Raw genomic sequence first — 15,562 nt, forward strand, 5'->3', positions numbered from 1 at the left:
GGGACGAGTCCGGGGGCGGGGCTCCGGCACGCCTGCGCTTGCGCTTGCGCCTGTGGTCCAGGATGGGCTGGCGGCGGGTCCCAGTCTGCAGGCTGGTGCTGGGGTTGGCAGAGGATGGTTGGTTGGACTGAGTCGGGCCCGGCCGGGTTGCGGAGCTGGAGGGGGTGACAGTGAACGGCGGCGGAGGCTGCGGGGTTCCATTTGGTTGACTGGGGAGTCGGCAGGCGGCAGGTAAGAGTGGAGCCGCGGACTTTGCTCCCCAGTCTTGCCCTTTTTTCTAGGGTCGGGCCCTGTTCGGGGCCTTTTTGCGAGTCCGGGTTCCTGTTCTCTCCTTGCTCCGCCCAGAACGGCCGTGCCCTGCCTGGCGGAGTGCACCCTCCGGGCAGCTGTAAAGCGTGGAGCATGGAAGGAGGCCAACCCAACTTGCCCATTTCACAGATTTGGAAACTCAGATCCAGAGATAGGATTTAACTTGTTCAGGATCCTCGAAGATAGTTCAAGGTAGAGCCCAAACCGGAACCCAAGGTTTTTTTTACTTCCAGTCTTTCGCACTTTGACCACGCCTCCCTCGTTCAGAAATAAAGACTTTTTGTGACTGCAGCTTCAGATCTTGCAGTCGGATCCTCGCAAACGGAGCTCAGGTCATGTGGGCCCATCCTTAACTTTTTCAAGCATATGTTAGTTCGGAACGAAAGTCTGCACATGAGTAGAATGCTACTCTTACTGATGATTGACAACTATTGCTTAAGACAGCAAACATCCTGAGAGCAGCATCTTTGTCCACTTGAGATTTGCTATGACTTTCATTTCAGTTTCCCTTGCCTTTTGGTTGCTTTGGAACCTAACCTGTGCAAACGCTCCAGCCCCCACCAATCCAGTTTCCCCTTGGAAAACAGATGGTGACTTAGAGCCTTGGAAAGAGGGGAGTGCTATGGCCTTCAATCCCCTCTAATCTGGTGCCAGAAGTCACTATGGTCTGTGGTTACTACTGAGGGATCAGAGTGCTAAGGGCTTGTGCTTGGGGTGGTAGTGAAGCTCTGCTTTGCTCTGTTTTCTCCCATGTTCACACTCTTGCCACAACACACACAAAATCACAATTTTTTGAATTCTGCTGTGGTTCAATTTCCTGAGAAATGAGGAGCTCTGTATGTTCAAGTGTGGCCCCATCACATATCTCTTCCCTGGCATCTCCATACCCCCTAAACCCCACTAGCTAAAATGAGCGGCAGGGGATTGGCTTCAGACTCTTCACTCAAATCTGATCTGTAGCTCTACAGACTTTCAGTTCACATGTTTGGGTTCATTTCTGGTTGGATTTGTTTTATAAAATCCCTTTAAGCTCTTAAGTGCTGTGATTCTAATGGTTTCTATTGCTTTTTACTGATCATGAAGAATGATAGTAGCAGATACTTATTTAGTGTTACCACATTGGCAGGAGTGCACTTGCTGCCGTTTGTAAGCACAGATAGACATCTGATCAACCTCACCATTTCTGCATCCTCCGTTCATTCAATAAGTACTTATTGAGTATTTCTGTGAGCCAGGTATTGTGCTAAGCATTTGTAACTATTTCATTTATACCTTAACCCAGTGTATATATAGAATCTTAAAGGATTAGAGCTGGACAGGACCTTAGCATTTAACTCTACCCTGTCACTGAATGGAAACACAAGGAAATTGAGTTCTAGCAGGGTTGGGTGATTTGCCCAAGGTCACAGAACTACTTAAGGGCAGAATTGAACCCTAAGTAATGATGTTATGGGATAGATGAGAGTTGGTAAGTCTAGTCCTTAAGGCAGGCATTTCCTATACAGTCAGGAATTCCAGAGGTGGTTGAGAACAATATGGGAGGTGGAGAATCTGAAAAGGAATGTTTCTTGTTTTTGGAGACAGGAGAGATGGCGTATAATTCATTTTATTAAACGTGAGGAATGCATCTTATTTGCAAGTTATTGCTATAAAGAGTATTTTAGCAAATAGGAAACTTTGCATTAGCCACCATAAGGGAATGAACAATCGCGTGGACAGTCTACGTCACTTGGATTTGTTGTGAGGTGAAATTTTTGGCTCACTCTTACATTTGACTCTGGCTGTACACTATTTTGAAAAATCATGCTTCGAGGGGTGCCTGGGTGGCTCAGTTGGCTAAGTGTCCAACTCTTCTTTTTAAAAAGTTTTTATTAACATTTATTCATTTTTGAGAGTGAGAGAGACACAGAGCGTGAGCAGGGAAGGGGCAGAGAGAGGGAGACACAGAATCTGAAGCAGGCTCCAGGCTCAGCTGTCGGCACAGAGCCCAATGCAGGGCTTGAACTCACGGGCTGTGAGATCATGACCTGAGTTGAAGTCGGACGCTTAACCGACTGAGTCACCCAGGTGCCCCACTAAGCATTCAACTCTTGATTTCAGCTCAGGTCATAAGCTAAGCTCATGGTTCGTGAGTTTGAGCCCCATGTCAGTCTCTTTGCTGACTGTGTGGAGCCTGCTTGGGGATTCTGTCTCTCCCTCTCTCTGCCCCTCCCTCCTCAAAATAAATAAATTAAACTTAAAAGGAAAAAGAAAATTCATGCTTCAGGTCATATCATGGTGCTAAGAAACAGAACTCCAACTCGGGAAGCAGGAAGGCTGAGTTTTTACTTTCTCCCTTTCTACACTGCTCCTTAATTCTCTTAGCTCCTAGGAGGTGATGGGAATGGCCAGTTTCTTTATCCTGATGCAGAGAGGAGGTCCTTACTGAATCATCATCTCTCTTTCTCTGTTAGCCTTGTCTGCTGGATTCCTCTTTGCCTTAGGTCATTTACAGAACTTGTAGAAGGAGGTTACAAAGTGTTTTCTTTGAAAGGCCTCTTGTGATAAGCCAGTGTGCAAGGAGAGTACCTTGCTCCAGTTACTGAACGGAAACCATCCCTACAGTGGAGCAGCCTCCTCCAGTTTCTGTTGGGTTTTGAGCTGCCTTTTAAATAAGTCAGTGGAGTTGCTGAGGACACAGTAGCCCTAGGGGGAAATCAGATAATTTCTTCTCTGGTAAGGACTTTAATCTGCAGAATTGATGACACTATCATCAACGGAATCCATGACTTTAGTTCTGGACATTACCTGGGCAGCTGACCTCCCATGGCTATTGGGTGAGGTAGAAATTACATAGAGGAGAAGAAGGCACTTGCAGAGCTCGGAAGGCTGGTTGGGTAGCTTGGGGCCAAGGGCAGCAGCTGCAGAGAAGACTTGTGAGTATCAAAGTAGAATTGGGCCAAGGAGACTCATCACTGAGAGGATAGGCTCTGCGGTCTCCATGAGCCACAGCAGGAAGGCCCCCCTCCCACTGCCAGTGTTTCCTGCCTGTGGTGTTATTCTGCCGTAAAAACTGAAGTTTTCTTTGCTTTTGTATCCTTGGGGTGGGGCTGGGACTGGAATTGGAGACAGAGCATCTTATGTCATGCAGAGGGTAGCTGAGGTGTCCTGACAGAAGACAGGGACTCTCATGCTACCAGGTTGGGTCTGGTGGCCTGTAACATCAGCTCAGAGGAAGTAAGAAAGAGGAATATCTTTTGCTGAGACTCAGCACCAGGGAAGATCTAGATGTAGGATCAACATATGATGTACTCACTCCCCCATTGGCCATTCCTTGGTGAAGAGCAATTGTTAGGAGGTGGGTCATTGGTCTAGAGCAGGCGGGATACCCTGAGAATCCTCTGCTGTGGTGGCCGTGCCCACAGAGGCGTGGTGGCAGCTTTGTGCATGTCAGCTGTGCTCCACCTAATGGTCTGTCTACAAAGAGAACTCCAAAAAACCCCGCTTTGGCTTGGAGCTGCCTGCCTTTCCCTCAGCCTTTTACTGTGGGTGGCCCCTTACTCTAGGTGTGCATCATTTTGGATATGCTGTGCGCCCAGTGGTGTAATGTAAGTAGGATTTCTGCACGCTCAGAACCTCCAGACCCTACCCCATGTAATCTGGTTGGGGCATTGGCACCACCCATTCCCTTGAGAAGTGGAGTGACTTCCTATGTCTCACAGCTGGTGACTGGCCCAGCTGGGCCTTAGGTCTTTGCCTTTAAGCTGGTGCTCTGGGCCGCCTCCCTGGTGGGGTAGGGAGGGACAGGACCAGAGTGGCTTCTCACAATGGTATGCTCTCCTAGGAGCCATGCGGGGCCAGCGGAGCCTGCTGCTGGGCCCCGCCCGCCTCTGCCTGCGCCTGCTTCTGCTCCTGGGCTACAGGCGCCGCTGCCCACCTCTGCTCCGGGGCCTGGTACAGCGCTGGCGCTATGGCAAGGTCTGCCTGCGCTCCCTGCTCTACAACTCCTTTGGTGGCAGTGACACCGCTGTCGATGCTGCCTTTGAGCCTATCTACTGGCTGGTGGACAACGTGATCCGTTGGTGTGGGGTGGTGAGTGATGCCCAGGGAGCAGGAAAAGGGACGTGTTGGGGTAGCAGAAGGACACGTGTCTGATGGACCCACACTGGGTTTGGGACCCATACCAGCCCCCTACCCCGGGGAAATTCCCGAGTCTACTCTTGGTGTTGGCAAACTCTCACTGCCTACCTGACCTCACTGGTGCTGGCAGGTGTTCGTGGTGTTGGTGATCGTGCTGACCAGCTCCATTGTGGCCATCGCCTACCTGTGTGTCCTGCCTCTCATCCTCCGAACATACTCAGTGCCACGGCTCTGCTGGCACTTCTTCTACAGCCACTGGAATCTGATCCTCATCGTCTTCCATTACTACCAGGCCATCACCACTCCACCTGGATACCCACCCCAGGTGGGTCCCCACAGGAGCATACCGGAAGGAGACAGCTGCAGGCTGCGAGAGCCAGTCCTAGGCGTGGGGGAGTGAGAGGGCCTTGGTATCTTTTAGGGTACCCAGCTTCGCTGCCACGGTTGTCACGATGCTTTTCTCCCTTTGCACAGGGTAGGAATGATATCGCAACGGTCTCCATCTGTAAGAAGTGTATTTACCCCAAGCCAGCCCGAACACACCACTGCAGCATCTGCAATAGGTGGGTCTTGGCTTTGCTTGCTATGAACCCCAGCTTTGACCCTTTTGCTGAAGCTCTAGGGCAAAATGTAGGCCTGGAGTCCGAGAAGATGTTTATGAAGTCTTCTCACCAGGCAGTGCACCCTCATGTCATGACGCCTGGTCCTCAGAATGGTCCTGTGAGTTAGGTATTGTCATCGCTTGTGGAAACTGAGAGAGAGGAGCTAACCTTGTCCAAGCTACTAGTTCACGTAGCTAGTGAAACAGGGTTTGAAGCAAGGCCTGGCTGTCTTCAAAGTCTGTGCCCTTTCCACCTCAGCAGGATGCTGGTCCTTGTAGGAAAGGATTGGCACTGACATCTCGAGAACCTTGGCCACCGTAACAGAGCCTGTGTCCCTCCCTCACAGGTGTGTGCTGAAGATGGATCATCACTGCCGTATCCTTTTATTATCTCTTCTGCATGAGGCCTCCTTTAGCTCCAGCCACCTGCACTGGGCGAAGGGCCACAACCACGGCTTCTAGCATCCCTCAAAGAACACTGGGCTCATGAAAAGTTAGGAGAGGAGTGGTGGGGCTGGCCATCTCCGAGGGAAGCAGGAGGCTTACAGGTTCTATGGGACCATCTTGGAGCGAGGCATCTATTCTAACCACGTTAACGTTTGTGGGATGGAAAGAGATGTTTGGGCTTCAGGTTGTCCACTGGGCATGCCAGATAGAACCAACTGTCCCCTTCTGCTGTCCCAGACAGATGGCTGGTTGACACCAGCTAGGTTGAAGTATTGGCAGATTCATTTTGCTTAAGGATTTCAGTTTTCATGATTTCCCGGTGGGCCTTGTGAGGGCTCTGAAAAGCTTTAACATCTGGAAATAATCCCATATTTTCCTGCCTTCGGGAAATAGTTCTTGGTGACTGGAGGCCCTGTGCTTGGATGATGCCATCATGAAGCAAGAATGAACCAGAGAGACCTGAAGCTGTGTGTTTGATCTTGTCCTTAATCCTTCCCCCACCAGCCTGGCTAAACAACTGTGTAGGCCACTATAACCATCGGTACTTCTTCTCTTTCTGCTTTTTCATGACTCTGGGCTGTGTCTACTGCAGCTACGGAAGTTGGGACCTTTTCCGGGAAGCTTATGCTGCCATCGAGGTGAGCCCATAGCTAGGAGCAGGGCAGCTCAGTAGAATTTTGGGGTGCGGAATCTGTCCCTAAGGAGTGGGGCTGGTAGCACCCCCTACCCTAGAGGCCTGAGTGTATAACCAGCACTGTTTTCCATCCCCTTAGAAAATGAAACAGCTCGACAAGAACAAACTACAGGCGGTTGCCAACCAGGTGGGCCGTCCCCACGCCACTGCCTCCTGCTGCTCAGGCCAGGGGGTAGAGTTGCTGAGGCAGCGGGGGCCCACCTGCTAGTGGAGTTGTAGAGGCTGGCTGAGGGGCCTCTTGAGACTGGATCCAGGGGTATTCTGGGAGGCTGTGGGCCATGGGCGGACTAAGTGGCCTGGGGACAAGCTGGAAGTCCCTGGCTTGTGATAGTTTTGGGCTCTCTATCCCATCATCACCTTCTTTGGGCTGAGCGGGGACTCTGCCTTGGAGACGGCCTGAGCAGCAAGGAGTCTGTGTTAGTCTGTGTAATGGGGTTCCAGGGGACAGGGACCAGGCTGGGCCAGTCTGATCACTCTTTGCTCCTGGTCTTTCGGCATCCATGCCAGGCCTTCTCCCAGGCCTGTGAGGACCCCTTATTTGGAGACGTCTTGGGCTCACGATTATACCACTTAACCTCTGCTGTCCTTTTAGTCCTTAGTGGAACTCAGTTTTCCTTGCTTGTTCTTGCATTCCGGGCCTGGGCCCAGCCCCCTCTTGAGGATCGCAGCCACACACTGAGGGAGTTCTAGCCGGGGAGCAGAGCGGCTTCCCCTGGAGCCCCATTTGTGTTGTCAAACCTGAAGGCCCAGGGTCAGCTCCTCCTATGCTTTGCCATCCTGTCCAGACCCGCTCTGCCCAGTGTTTGTCCACATGGTGATGCCTCCGGGCTTGGCCCACCCCTCTGGCTGCTGCCCTGACTCCTCTGTGGCTTAACTCCCTATTTTCTCATCCTGGGTTTGGGTCACTTCCCTGCCTGCAGGTGCTGGGGGCTGTGCTGGAGATCAACAGCAAATGAGCCACCTTGCTCTTCTCTTTTCCTAGACGTATCACCAGACCCCACCACCCACCTTCTCCTTCCGAGAAAGGGTGACTCACAAGAGTCTTGTCTACCTCTGGTTCCTGTGCAGGTATTTAACACTCATTTTTGATGGTTTAAATGGGGGACAGCTTCAGAAAAACCTTTTCCAGTGCCCACGTGTAGGCAGGGTCCCATGCCTGTGTCCTCTGCTGCTGTTCTTAGTGTAACTTAGCTTGGCAAAGAGTCAGTGCTTCATTTTCTTCAGCCTTTTGGGGCAGGGAACACTAAGGATGCTAGCATGGAGTGCTATGTGCCAAGGTAAGTTAAACCGCTTCCAGGTAGGGCACTGCATTTTCCAGGTGAGGACAACTGAAGAGGAGAGGTGAAGTGAGTTGCTGTGTGATACACAGTTGGGAACGGGAGAACTGTGATCTGAATTGCATGCTGCCCGTTCTAACCTGGCTGTTTTCACTACCCGCTGCAGTTTCCTAAGCACAGGTATTTGAAGGAGTATGGAACATTGTTATTAGTAACACAGACTTAATTTCCCCACCTTTCTTTCCACCTAATTTATTCTTAGCTCATGTTGATGCGTTTTCATTGATGCTTTCTATAGATGTAGTGAAGTAAGAACTCACCTAGGATGTAGGCTGGGAATTCAGCAGAGAGGTCTCTAGCTGATCGTTATAGCTCAGTTCAATTTCATACCTACTTGTAACCTCCCCACCAACCTTGGCCCCTCTTTTCTTAGTTCTGTAGCACTTGCTTTGGGTGCCCTAACTGTATGGCATGCTGTTCTCATCAGTCGAGGGGAGACTAGTATCGAAAGGCACATCAACAAGAAGGAGAGACGTCGGCTGCAGGCCAAGGGCAGAGTGAGTAGGGGGCTTGGGGTGGAGGGTAACTGATCCCGCTGTCCTGAAAACAGAGGTCACAGTCTAGGGCCAACAAGGGCAGGCATCATAAAAGGTCAGAACTCACCTGGCTGAGCTTTAGCTAGCCAATTTAGGCTTGAAAATTAGGAGGGGGAGTGAATAAAAGAGGTTTGTAGAAACCTGTATTTCTCTTGGCTCTAGGTTTTCAGGAATCATTACAACTACGGCTGCTTGGATAACTGGAAGGTATTCCTGGGTGTGGACACAGGAAGGTAAAGTAGAACATCTAGACTAGTGCTGTCCAACAGAACTCTCTATGGTTAGAGAAAAAATGTTCTTTTCCTGTGCTGTGTAAGACGTTAGCCACCAGCCACATATGGTTGCTGAACACCTGAAATGTGGCTAATGCACCCGTAAATCGACATTTTATTTTTACTAGTTTAAATAGGCATGTGTGGCTAGTGGCTACCCTACAGGACAATACAAATCCAGACTCTGGGAGTAGAGATCATTGTTCATTGGAACCAAAGGGGCTAGGGGCCAAAACTGCGGTATACGCGCACGAGGCTTACAGATGACACAACAGAATCCTGAGAAAGCAATGAGTGGTCAGTAAGGGACCTCTAGGTAGGATATGGTGACCACCCATCTCCTCGCATTGGTATGGTAGTGTCTGGAGTTCAAACCAACAACGTGTGGGATTGTAGCAGTCTATTGTTAACAGAGGTCCTAAGACCAAAAAAATGAAGTTAGCTCCCTTAGCCCAAGAGATCAGGGTAAATCACTTTTCAGATTGCAACTCCAAGGCAGTAATAACTAGGTGACCAGAAGTACCTGCCTTCCCCCCTTTCCTGTCCTTATTACATTCCTGCGTGTCATTCCTTGCGGTGATCCCTTAGAGGTTTATTTTGAAACCTCTAAAGGCACCAAAGGGCACATTGGACATACTAGAACTTTTGTTACTGTTGGGGTTAATGCCAAAGTTGACTCCTTGCTGAGGAATGAGGATCAGGAAGGAAGACCAAGAACTCTTGGAACTCAGGGACATTCTATCTTCTCTTGTAGGCACTGGCTTACTCGGGTGCTGTTGCCTTCCAGTCACCTGCCCCATGGGAATGGAATGACCTGGGACCCCCCTCCCTGGGTGACTGCTCACTCAGCCTCTGTGATGGCAGTGTGAGCTGGATTGTGTCTGTCACAACCTGTGTGCCACTCTTGCTTCCTGCATTGTCTCAAGGGCCTCCAAGGACAGCTTCTTGGAATCCTTGGGCAAAAAGAATCAGTGGGCCTGCCTTAGAGTACCATGCAGGGACAACCCAAGGACCAATCTGCTGGCCACTGCAGGAACCAGGCACGATGTGGAGAAATCCTAGGACCGATGTCCCTTTACTCAGCTCAGGCAAACTGAAGTTCCAGCCCCAGACTGGAGATTAGGCAGCTAGCAACCTTGCCGGGTGCTGACCCCGACCTCCTCCAGGTTCCAGCACTGGGGTTGGCCACCATCTCTTCCACGTACTGAGAAAACACCTGAATGGTAGAGCGGAGATCCTGGCTCCTCAACAGGGCAAAGACACCAGGCCTACTGCTGAGGTCACTGCCACTTCTCACATGCTGCTGAAGGTGAAAAATAAAGGTATTTGATTTTTAAAGATATATAGCTTTTCATTGCCTTTACTTTAGGGCGAGGAAGGGAAAAGTCAGGGTCAAGACCTAGTGAGTGGGTGTTCTGGTCATGCTTCCTATGCTCTATTTGGAGGGGTGGATACCCTGAAAATTCTTGGCCAGTCTCTGTCATTAGTGTTCCTATAGCTTATGCACTGGTGCTCTGGTTATGTGCCACTGAGGCATGAATGGGGAGGGGGAAACATCTGACAGCCCCATTACCAAAAGAAATCTTTATTTTCCAGCAGGTACACACACATCCATCATCTCTGGTCCTCAGGGCCACATTCGTGTGCATTCATTCACCCCTCAGCAGCATATCTCCCTTTTTCTGACAAATAAATGGAAGAGCCCTAAGACCAAGATCTTTCCTCAAACACAAGTAGTCTCACACTCAGTTACTTCACAAATCCATTAGAAGTCAGGATTCCTATGTTTCCTATACAGCCATGCAACAGAGGCCTGGGGAGAGGCAATCAGAGGCCAGTGGTCTCCCTGCCTTGGGCAACATGGCTCAATAGTTAGTAATTCCAGGTTAGATTGTCTGTCAGAACAGCGTAGGCCAGGACCGAGGGCTCAGCTGCCAGGGCTCCCCAGCAGAAACCTGTAGGCAAAAAGAAGGTTGGCGGCATCAGTGATGAGGCTCATTTCAATCCCATCTCATCCATGACTTGGAAACTCACCATTCTCCCCTGGCTGACACTGCCTCCTTGCGCACCAGTCTCTTCTTATCATCTAGGGGCTTGGCTAAGGCTCGGATCACCTGTGGTTTATACGGCAGCAGCTGTGGAGTTAGAAGAACCACAGCCTTGTTCAGCCAAGGCAACCGAAAGGGCTGCTTCTCTGACTCAACAACCAACGTTCTTCCTATTCTCCTTTAGTGATTCCAGAGTGTGCTATGTGGCAGGATGGCCGTTCTACTATAGGTACATCCATGTCTGTGCGTACCTCGCAGTTTGCACCTCAATCACACAGCAGGGTGGTCAGTCCCATTTGACTAAGGCAAAAAAGGTGCTTGTCTGGCTCTTTTCAGAAGTGTCCAGGCCAGAAAGAGCCATCTCAGGTACTCACCACAGGGGTGGGCAGGCGAGTGAGAGCGTGCATGCACTGCAATGCGGCAATCCGGACAGCCTGGAACACAACCATAAGGGGCAGGGGTGAGGGGAGACCCGTGAAGGAGAGACGTAGGTGCCAAAGAGTTGCTGGGGCTCAACGCACCATGGAAGGACTAGAGCTGAGGTTCAGAAACTTGGTGACAAGGGTGTCAACGTGAAGACTCATGACCTGGGGTGCTTCCAGTAGAAGAGGCTGAAGGCAGCTGAGGGTGGAGAGCTGAACTACACAGTCGGAGCAAGACAGGGCCTCCAGCAGCAAGGAGAGCAGCTAAGGGGCCAGAAGAAAGGCAGTATGTGGTGAGCCTGCTACTCCTCCACCTCCCTGTCCCCCTGTTTCTAGCACCAGCTGGGGGCAGTGACTTAGTCCCCATTTGAGGCTCTGACTGCAGGGCTCACCGTAGGCAACTCTGGTAGGAGTACAGGCTTAGGCAGCCTATTAAGTACGTGAGACAGGCCCTTCAGGTAATTTGGCTTCACATCTGTAAAAACATGGAAAAGCTTAGGAAGAAACTGGTCTCAGACATATAGAGTTGAACATTCAACTCCAATCTCTGATGAAGCTGGGACATCAGCCGAGAAAGAGGTTCAAACAAACAAAAACCTCAAGCTAAGAAAAAGCAAGATTTATCAAAGGAAAAAAGTGGGACAAGATTCTGGAAGTTTAGCCTTTTAGGTACAGATCACACTGTAGCTCTAAAGAAGCACTCACGTCTTAAATTATTTTAGGGAATGTGACCTGAGTAAAGAAAAGGTGTGTATATTTGGGGCCTTTTAGACCCTTCTCACCTTGGGAAGCAGCATGGAAACCCTGGACCAAAGCAGGCACGTTATCTGTGAAGAACCGCTGGCGGAACATGATACGCACTTCAGCATGGCCAGCACGGGTCAACACGTCCGTGCAGTCAGACATGAGCAGAGAGAAGCCATCAGCTGCTGCTGGGCCTAGTTCTGGATCACCCAGGAGGCCCATGAGCTGGAGAAAAGAGGTGCATCAGGAGAGAAGAATGAATCTTCAATACCCACGAGGAGGATGGCAGTGGTTTCTGGGAGGAAAAGGATCAACAAGGAAGTTACTATTTAGGTCTTTGGCTCTCCTGGCTCCAGAAAAGACTTACCCGGTCTGTAAGGCATGAGCTGAGAGGATGATATCTAAGCACTAAGGCCTTTGTTACCTGTAACCAGAGAACAGTCTGACAGGGGCATGCATGACGTTCAAACCCCAAAGCCTCAAGAAGCATGTTTAGGGTTCAAGGTCAAATGGAGAGACTTTTATTTAACCAGACAGAACTGTCTAACTAGAATCCATTCTGGGACCTTACCCAGAGAAGCAGTGTGAAGGCCTGACTACGATAGGGGCCAGGGCTCAGGCCAGCCTCCACTTTGTCCACTGCCAGCTGCAGGAATTCATCTAGCTGTTGCCCTAAAAATAAGAGAGGAAACACTGATGCAGAGGCTACAGATTTCTTTACCAACAAATGATGTAAATCATTTAAATACAGAGCTCCCTGACAGGCCATCAGAAAGGAACAGTATCATTCTGGCTGTGACTCTGCCCACTCAGCTCTAGGATGCTAGCATGAGAGGCTAGTATCTCATAACGCAGGGGTGCTGGTATTCGGAAAGAGCGGTCTGCTTCTAGTAAAAAATGCTCTCTAAGAGCTCCCTGTAGGGAGTAGGGTGACAGACCTAGACAGAGCACTCTGCTTGAACCTTCTTATCTTCTTATGTCCTATAATGCTTTGCCCAGCTCTGGTCTTGACTCTTGTCCCAAGGGCTGTCCCCTAGGAGGCCCTATTATATTATTAGCAGCTCCTTTTTTAAAGGGCAGGAGGACTGAGCTTCCAAGATTTCATCAGTAATTAATTCCAGGAGGCTCCCTACGCACCCCCCCCCCCCTCCCCGCCCCAGCCTTATTTCAGTACCTGCAGGGAGCTTGTTGAGGAGTCCTGCAAAGCACTTGGCAGCAGCGGTGGAGGAGGAGGGGCAGCTGGGGCAGCAGCTCAGCTCTACAAGCTCCCGCATGAGTTGGTTCAGTTGAGGGATTTCCACCTACGTAAAACCTGACCATGTAACGCACGCAGAGAACACTTGAACTCCGAGAGATACGCAGTAGAAAGTGGCAGCAGGGGGGTGCGCCTGGGTGGCTCAGTCGGTTAAGCATCCGACTCTTGATTTCGGCTCAGGTCATGATCTCACGGTTCGTGGGATCGAGCCCTGCGTTGGGCTCTCTGCTGACAGTGTGGAGCCTGCTTGGAACTCTCTCTGCCTCTCTCTCTCTCTCTCTCTCAAAATAAATAAATAAACTTAAGGAGAAAAAAAAAGAAGAAGAAAAAGTGGCAGCAGGGGTCAAGATGGATGAGAGCTAAACTCTCCAGTGAGTAAAACAGAAGATCAGCTTAGCCTATGACAAATTTCTGCCCAGAAGTCACTTGGGATCTACCTCCCCTCGTCAGGGTTAAACTACGGTACTCCCCAAATGTACTCACATTTCGAGGCAAGGAGCAGACAAAGGCCATAAGCAATGCAACCAGCCGCCTCTGCCCTGAGGAGCCATCCTGTAAAGGGAGAAAAACCCTAGCAAGCCTGTCCTGCCAGCAAGAGGCTTTTCTGCCCCAAACCCATCCCAGATTAGCCCTAAAAATTTGAAGGAAAGTCCCAAGATTCTCCCCATTCTGGTCCATCAGACCCTCACCTGGAATGGCTGGAATCTGCAAGGGAAGCTGTTTTCAGGCAGAAAGGAGACGTTGCCATCCAAGAAAAGGGGCACAATGTGGGCAACACTCTGGGCAGCTAAGCTGGGGGTAGAGGACTAGGTATCACCAAGAAGCCAGGGTTCTGAAGTACCCTGGGTTCACATTAGAGTCACTGAGTCAATGGGCCCAAAGATGATCATTCATGCATCCAACAAATGCTAATTCAGCATATATTATGTGCCAAGAACCATTCCCATTTTAGGCCCTGATGATTTAGCAGTGAATCCGATTACATCCCTGTTCTGAAGCTTACAATCTGGTGAGAGAATGCAACATATATTTCAAAAATAGTCCACAGGTGATTCTTCTGCACATCTGTAGCTAAGAACCATTAGCCCGTGCCTCCCCTACCCCCTAATCCATGGTGCTAAAAAGCCACTTCCTCTTACTTTGCCAGCAAAACAACTCCCTCCACATTTGATTCTGGGTAAAAGATAGCTCAGGAGGCAGCTATCTGCTGCTTCTTCCTAAGACTGCTATCCTGCCTATGGTCAAGCCACATCAATGATTATACTCACTCAGGGCTCAAGTGGGTGGTGGCAGTGCCAATGACAGACACCATGGCAGCCAAGACCTCATCCTCCAACAGTACTTTTCTCAGAACTGAGTGCTCCTTCTCTGAAAAAAATACACACACACACACACACACACACACACACACACACACACACACACAAAATCATCAGGCCACGACTGTGGTTCAGATGATTAGATCCTGTCATCATCATGACTCTAGTTACAATGGCATCAGTTTTAAACCTGTCTCCTAGCGCTGCTGTGGCCCTGAGCATGAGCACGGCACTAGAAACAGGAATGGTTAACATGGGCTACGGAGAGCTCTTGAGAACTTTGTGCAGTCCTCAGACTCGGCAACGTGGAAAATAAATCTCGTTGTTATGATCTTCTGAACTTCAGAAATAGTTATTTTAGTTTTTTCCAAAATTTAAAGATAACACCGATGTATTGTCAGGGGTCATTATTATTATAACAGCTACATACGTGGAGCTGCCATACATACATACTATGTACTCTGTTGCCAAGCACCACATGTTTTTTTTTTTAATCCTTACTAACTACCCCGTGATACAGATTTTATGCTATTTCTTCCCCTTTTAAGCGAGGAAACAGGCTTACAAGGCTAAATATCTTCACTTAACAAGTGGTGGAGTTGAAGATGAAACCCAACCAGGTCAGCTTGATTCCAGAGCCCAATTCTACCTAATTACATAGCAATTATTGAGAAAAAAAGGTGTGCATCCTGCTGAGTTTCGCTAACACGAGTAGATTTTGATTCTTGCCACTGGTCAGGTTGACATCCTTTGCTTGAAGTGAAATTTCACTTTGGAGACAAAGGATTCAAAAGAAGCCTCTGCTGGGACAAAATGTAATGTCAGTGGTAGCCTCCAAGTGGCAGTGCTGCTCACCAGTAGTGGAAGGCTGAAGCCCAGAGGAGGGACAGAGAAGGTGCAGGGTGGAGAAAGTTACCTGGCATGGAAGCCTGCACAGCCAGGGCGAGCAGGCAAGGTACAGCTGTCTGATGGAAATACCAGCAGCTCTCAAGGTCCCGCTGGCATTTTTCTGCCACCTGCTGGAGGCTCTGACAGACAGCAATAACTTCACTGGTTCCTGCAACCATATACCCTGTGTAGTAACAAAGTATTCTCTGTAAAGTTTTCTTAAAAGCACTTCCAGATCTTTCAGATACAGAATATGGGAAAAATAATCAAAGATGAGTGACTAAAGAGTCCAAGAGTGGCTGATAAAGAGCCAAGAAATGTCATTCTTTTGGCTGTTTCTTTTTACCTACTCAGATTTTGGAGCAGAACTGGCTGTGTCAGCTCTGCAACAGAAGCACTCATACGTATTTTCTCAGTTTTCACAACAACCCTAGAAGTATCATTTTCCCTATTTTATAGAGGAGGATGTGGAGGCTAAATAAAACCACCAGTGGCTTTCCAGGGTTATAGTAAGTGCAAAGTCAGGAGTCAAACTCCAGCCACACTCTGAGATGTATCAGGTGCTGGAACA

General features: G+C 49.5%; 2 protein-coding genes across 8 annotated transcripts in view; one reads left to right on the forward strand and one right to left on the reverse strand.

Annotated features, from left to right (window-relative positions):
- The first annotated feature begins 40 nt into the window (after positions 1-40).
- ZDHHC16 (zinc finger DHHC-type palmitoyltransferase 16) lies at positions 41-9,657 on the forward strand. Of its 4 annotated transcripts, XM_019459002.1 has the most exons (11): positions 41-231; positions 4,133-4,380; positions 4,559-4,753; positions 4,903-4,991; positions 5,377-5,405; positions 5,981-6,114; positions 6,250-6,297; positions 7,153-7,238; positions 7,881-8,004; positions 8,206-8,276; positions 9,070-9,657. In XM_019459002.1, the coding sequence occupies exons 2-11, from the start codon at positions 4,138-4,140 to the stop codon at positions 9,182-9,184; spliced, it is 1,134 nt and encodes a 377-aa protein (XP_019314547.1). In that variant the 5' UTR covers positions 41-231; positions 4,133-4,137; the 3' UTR covers positions 9,185-9,657. The 4 variants fall into 4 exon arrangements, with proteins under 4 accessions (XP_019314547.1, XP_019314548.1, XP_019314549.1 ...); XM_019459003.1 differs by lacking the exon at positions 6,250-6,297; XM_019459004.1 differs by lacking the exon at positions 5,377-5,405 and having other exon boundaries at positions 6,069-6,114.
- A 227-nt stretch (positions 9,658-9,884) lies between these two features.
- The window catches only part of MMS19 (MMS19 homolog, cytosolic iron-sulfur assembly component), a 33,497-nt gene continuing 27,819 nt past the window's right edge, over positions 9,885-15,562 (reverse strand). For 3 of the 4 annotated variants that reach the window (XM_019458997.2, XM_019458996.2, XM_019459001.2), the window contains 13 exons: positions 15,020-15,175; positions 14,053-14,152; positions 13,474-13,576; positions 13,268-13,336; positions 12,704-12,830; positions 12,101-12,201; positions 11,897-11,953; positions 11,568-11,754; positions 11,178-11,260; positions 10,885-11,049; positions 10,738-10,797; positions 10,350-10,450; positions 9,885-10,270 (listed from right to left, as the gene is read on the reverse strand). In XM_019458997.2, coding sequence (XP_019314542.2) covers positions 10,243-10,270; positions 10,350-10,450; positions 10,738-10,797; positions 10,885-11,049; positions 11,178-11,260; positions 11,568-11,754; positions 11,897-11,953; positions 12,101-12,201; positions 12,704-12,830; positions 13,268-13,336; positions 13,474-13,576; positions 14,053-14,152; positions 15,020-15,175 — 1,337 coding nt within the window. In that variant the 3' untranslated portion in view covers positions 9,885-10,242. The remainder of the gene's footprint in view (positions 10,271-10,349; positions 10,451-10,737; positions 10,798-10,884; positions 11,050-11,177; positions 11,261-11,567; positions 11,755-11,896; positions 11,954-12,100; positions 12,202-12,703; positions 12,831-13,267; positions 13,337-13,473; positions 13,577-14,052; positions 14,153-15,019; positions 15,176-15,562) is intronic. The other variant, XM_019458998.2, reaches the window with a different exon arrangement.

The sequence above is a fragment of the Panthera pardus genome, unplaced genomic scaffold (genome assembly GCF_024362965.1).
Source record: "Panthera pardus isolate Hobbes unplaced genomic scaffold, ASM2436296v1 HiC_scaffold_22, whole genome shotgun sequence".
NCBI classification, from domain to species: domain Eukaryota; kingdom Metazoa; phylum Chordata; class Mammalia; order Carnivora; family Felidae; genus Panthera; species Panthera pardus.